The sequence below is a fragment of the Chaetura pelagica genome, unplaced genomic scaffold, assembly GCF_000747805.2.
Source record: "Chaetura pelagica isolate M959 unplaced genomic scaffold, ChaPel_1.0 scaffold1192, whole genome shotgun sequence".
Classification (NCBI taxonomy): Eukaryota; Metazoa; Chordata; class Aves; order Apodiformes; family Apodidae; genus Chaetura; species Chaetura pelagica.
In genome coordinates this window covers 18783-23401 of record NW_009952397.1, presented here as the reverse complement: position 1 = coordinate 23401, position 4619 = coordinate 18783, and the positions used below count along the sequence as shown (strand labels likewise).

General features: G+C 52.5%; 1 protein-coding gene across 1 annotated transcript; it reads left to right on the top strand.

Annotated features, from left to right (window-relative positions):
• The first annotated feature begins 2061 nt into the window (after positions 1-2061).
• Positions 2062-4079, top strand: LOC104398142 (peptidyl-prolyl cis-trans isomerase NIMA-interacting 1-like). Its single transcript, XM_010008192.1, has 3 exons — positions 2062-2161; positions 3121-3231; positions 3970-4079. Exons 1-3 carry the CDS (start codon positions 2062-2064, stop codon positions 4077-4079), a joined length of 321 nt encoding a protein of 106 aa, XP_010006494.1.
• The last annotated feature ends 540 nt before the right edge of the window (positions 4080-4619 follow it).

The following is a 4619-nucleotide window of genomic DNA, read 5'->3' as shown; positions in this document are numbered from 1 at the left end:
GGATCCAACCTGTCCAGATCCTCAACCCATGAATCCAACCTGTCCAGATCCCTCAACCCATTGATTCTACCTGTCCAGATCTCTCAACCCATGGATCCAGCCTGTCCAGATCCTTCTCCAGAGCTTCAACCCATGGATCCAGCCTGTCCAGATCCTTCTGAGGAGCCTCAACCCATGGATCCAACCTATCCAGGTCCCTCTGCAGACCCCTCCTACCCTCAAGCAGATCAACACTCCCTCCCAACTTGATGTCACCTACAAACTGATTGAGGGTCCCCTTGATCTCCTCATCCCAGCACTGAGCCCTGGTGAACACCCCTCCTGACCAGCCCCCAACTGGATTGAACCTCATGGGACACAACTCTTTGGACCCAACCATCCAACCAGTTGTTAACCCAACCAAGTGTGTGTCCACCCAAACCATGAGCATCTCCAGGAGGATGCTGTGTCCAAGGCCTTGCTAAAGTCAAGGTAGACAACATCAGGGGGGTGTTGATTGCTGATCTTGAGCCACCAGGATGTCCAGGTGACCAAGAAGGCCACCAACATTCCTGGTCTGCATCAGGAATGGTGTGACCAGCAGGACCAGGGAGGTGATCCTGCCCTTCAGCTCAGCCTTGGTGAGGTTGCATCTCAAGCACTGGGGTCAGTTTTGGGCCCTTGGACATCAGGAAGTTTCCTCCCAGAAGGAGTGGGGAGGCCTTGGTGGAACAGGCTGCCCAGGGAAGGGATGGAGGCACCATCCCTGGAGATGTTCCAACACAGGTGGACGTGGTGCTGAGGGAGAGGGTTCAGTGCTTGGGGGTTGCTGGATCATCACGTTGGACTTGATGACCTTGAAGGTCTTTTCCACCCTTGATGACTCTCTGATCCTCCCCACAGCCCTTCCCTCCTCCCATCAGCAGGTCACCCTGGCACAGGAGGAGAGGAGGTGGGTCAAAGAGGACCTGCCCTTCATCAACCCACCCTGACTAGGCCTGAGCACCTGGTGGTTCTGCAGGTCCCACAGGAGGGTTGCTCAGGGTCATCTGTGAGGTGGTGAGAGCCTGGAACAGGGAAGTTGTGGAAGTTCCATCCCTGGAAGTGTCCAAGGGCAGGTTGGATGGGGCTTGGAGCAACCTGGGCTGCTGGGAGGTGTCTCTGCCCGTGCAGGAGGTTGGATCTAGATGATCTTTGAGGTCCTTCCAACCCAACCCATCCCATGATTCCATGAAGTTCTTCCCTCTGAGGGTGGGGAGACCCTGGAAGAGGTTTCCTGGAGAAGTTGTGGATGATGGAAGTGTCCAAGTGTTGGATGGAGCTTGGAGCAACCTGGTGGGGTTGGAACTCGCTGATCTTCAAACCATGGGATGGTTTGAGTTGGAAGGAGTCTTGAAGACCCCCTAGATGATCCATAGATGATCCTCAAGGTGGTTCCTCCATCCCTGGAAGTGTCCAAGGGCAGGTTGGAGCAACCTGGGCTGGTGGGAAGTGTCTCTGCCCATGGTGGGGTTGGATCTAGGGTCATCCTGTGGGTGTCTGTGGGTTGGCTTGAGATTCTAATTATTAATTAATCACCAAATTATAACAATTAATAATTATTCTAATGAATGAGGTGAAGCTGGTGTGAAAACACACCAGGTGGTCTCAATGACTTGGTGGAAACCAACCCTTGGGTGGTCGTGTCAGTGTCTCTTGGGTCCCCTGAGAGACCCGTAATTTAATTAGTCATTAAATTAAATTAATGGCTCCCCAATCACTTAATCAAGCTGATGATTGGGCAGTATCATCCCCCCTCCCTCCCAGTCTCCTCAGAAGGAGGACAGTGACCTTGATGATGAGACAGAGGGTCTTCCCAGCAAGTTCCATGAGGATCCCAAACTGGGAGGGTTGGTTGATCCACCAGGAGGTGGTAAGAAGGTTCAAGGAGACCTGGAGAGCTGGGCAAGGAGGAACCTCATGAGGTCCAACAGGTGTAGGGTCCTGCACCTGGGGAGGGACAAGATGGACCAGGACAGGCTGGGAGGTGACCTGCTGGAGAGCAGCTCCATGGAGAAGGTCCTGGTGGTCAAGAAGTGATCCATGAGGGAACAATGGGCCCTGGTGGCCAAGAAGGCTCATGGAATCCTGGGGGGCATCAAGGAGAGTGTGGGCAGGAGGGCAGGGAGGTTCTGCCCCTCTGGTGAGGGCCCATCTGGAGAAGTGGGTCCAGGGCTGGGCTCCCCAGTTCCAGAGGGACAGGGATTGAGTGGAGAGACTCCAAGGGAGGCTACAAGGATGATGGAGGGACTGGAACATCTGCTGAGGAAAGGCTGAGAGACCTGGGGCTGTTTGGTCTGGAGAGGAGAAGCCTGAGGGGGCACCTGATGAACATCTGTCAATATCTGCAGGGTGGGTGTCAAGAAGGAGGGGACAACCTCTTGTCACTTGTGCCCTGTGACAGCAGGAGGGGCCATGGGCACCAACTGGAGCCCAGGAAGTTCCACCTCAAGATGAGGAAGAACTTCTTGACCATGAGGGTGGCAGAGCCCGGGGCCAGGCTGCCCAGAGAGGCTGTGGAGTCACCTGCTCTGGAGGCTTCCAAGACCCATCTGGCCACGATCCTGGGTGTTCCTGGACTCAGTGATCTCCAGAGGTCCCTTCCAACCCCCAACATGCTCTGATTCTCAACCTTCCTCTCCAAGAACCTTCCAGGAAGGTTCAGAGCAGGGTTAGATGATCTGAAGACTTAAAACAATTTTCACTTCACCTTTTCAAAAAGCTTTTTTTGGACAATTCATTCACTCCTGGGAAGGTTTTTTGGACCTGAATTCCCACCAAACCTTCTTGAAACCCCAAGTTCCTCCTGAGTTTTGAAGCCCACTAAGAAGTTCTTGTGCTCCAGGGGCAGGAGAAGGTGCAATAATTGGATTTTTCTTTGAATTGAAGCTTAAATTAAACCAGATGAAAAAAACCTTGGAAAGAAAAGAGAAGGTTTTGGTGCATTTTTTGGGTTGTTCTTCAAGTTTCTTTCATCATCCAGAAGGTTTGGAGATAGACGTGGAGTTTTTTTTGTCCTTCTTGGTCAGATTTGAGGTGGTTTTGGGGTGTTTTATCCTCTTTTTTTTCCCTTCCTGATGGATTGATTCCTTTTTTTTCCAGGTTACATCCAGAAGATCAAGTCAGGAGAAGAAGATTTTGAGTCTCTGGCTTCTCAGTTCAGTGATTGCAGCTCAGCAAAAGCTGGAGGAGATCTGGGAGCCTTTGGGAGAGGTGAGTTCCAGCTCAAGGTTTGGAGACCTCTTGTTATTTTTTCAATTAGAATCATCAAATCATAATGAGGTGGGTCAGGAGCTCCTTAGTTGGTGGAGCTCTGGGGGTTGTGGTCAATGGAGAAGGGTTGAGATGGAAGCCTGAGGTAAGTGGTGTCCCTCAGGGGTCAGAACTTGGTCTGAGTCAACATCCTCAGGGAACAGAGTGATGTTCTGGGTATTTCTCCAGATGTGTGTCCCCCAGAGGGGCAGGAGAACCTCCCTGCCCTCCTGCCCCCACACTCATGGAATGGGTTGGATTGGTGGGACCTCATCTAGATCCAACCCCCTCCATGGGCAGGGCCACCTCCCAGCAGCCCAGGTGGCTCCAACCTGCCCTTGGACACTTCCAGGGATGGAGGAACCACTTTGAAGACCGTCTAGTGGAACATCCAGGTGCTTTTTAAGGTCCCTTCCAATCCAAACCATCCCATGATCTGAAGATCATCCAGTCCCAACCACCACCGTGGGCAGGGCCACCTCCCAGCAGCCCAGGTTGCTCCAGCCTCCCCTTGGCCACTCCCATCACCCACAACATCTCCAGAAAACCACCTCCAGGTTCTCCCCACCCTCAGAGGGAACAATTTCCTCCTCATCTCCAACCTCCACCTCCCCGTTTCCACTTGGATGCGTCCAAACTGGAGGAAGATCTTCATTCCTGGGCTGAATGGACCTTTTCTCTGGTGTCTCCTCTCCACAGGTCAGATGCAGAAACCCTTTGAAGATGCCTCCTTTGCTCTGAGGACTGGTGAGATGAGTGGCCCAGTGTTCACAGACTCAGGGATCCACATCATCCTACGCACGGAGTGAAGTGCCTTTGGGTGCCACCTGGGAAGGAAAAAAGGCTGAGGGGGAAGAAAAGGAAAAGCAAAAACTCAACCAAAACCACCCCAAAAAAAGAAGAAGACCCAACCAAACCTACTCCAACCCTGCACTTCATGTCCAATGTTCAAGAAAAGTGGAAAAAAACCCACAACAACCCAAGCAAACCCAACTCATTTTGTATCTCAGCATCTTCTGTGGCACCTGAGATGATGGTTTTTCTGGCCACCTGCAGAGATGCTTGGTCAGCCCAGGGCAGAGAAGGTGTCCCCCCCCCAAGATCAGACAAAAGGAGGATCCTTCAGCAGCAGAGAGAAGGTTCCAAAAGGCTGCTAGAATGAGGAGTGACATGGCTCCAGGAATTGTCACTGCTGGAGGGTGACACCTCAAGTGCTTCCCAACCCCTGGAGAGTATTTATTGCAGCCAAGGTGACCTTGACCTCTGATGCTACCACGGAAGGACCTTCCCAAACCCCTCCCTGCTTGGCTCTTCCCACACGTTTGGAACCCAAAACCCATCAGGGTGGT

Coding starts and splice junctions, on each gene's coding strand:
- LOC104398142 (XM_010008192.1), top strand. CDS start 2,062: ATGAGGGAACAATGGGCCCTGGTGGCCAAGAAGGCTCATGGAATCCTG. Junction 2,162..3,120: donor AGGGAGGTTCTGCCCCTCTG/GTGAGGGCCCAT, acceptor TTTTTTTTCCAG/GTTACATCCAGAAGATCAAG. Junction 3,232..3,969: donor TCTGGGAGCCTTTGGGAGAG/GTGAGTTCCAGC, acceptor TCCTCTCCACAG/GTCAGATGCAGAAACCCTTT.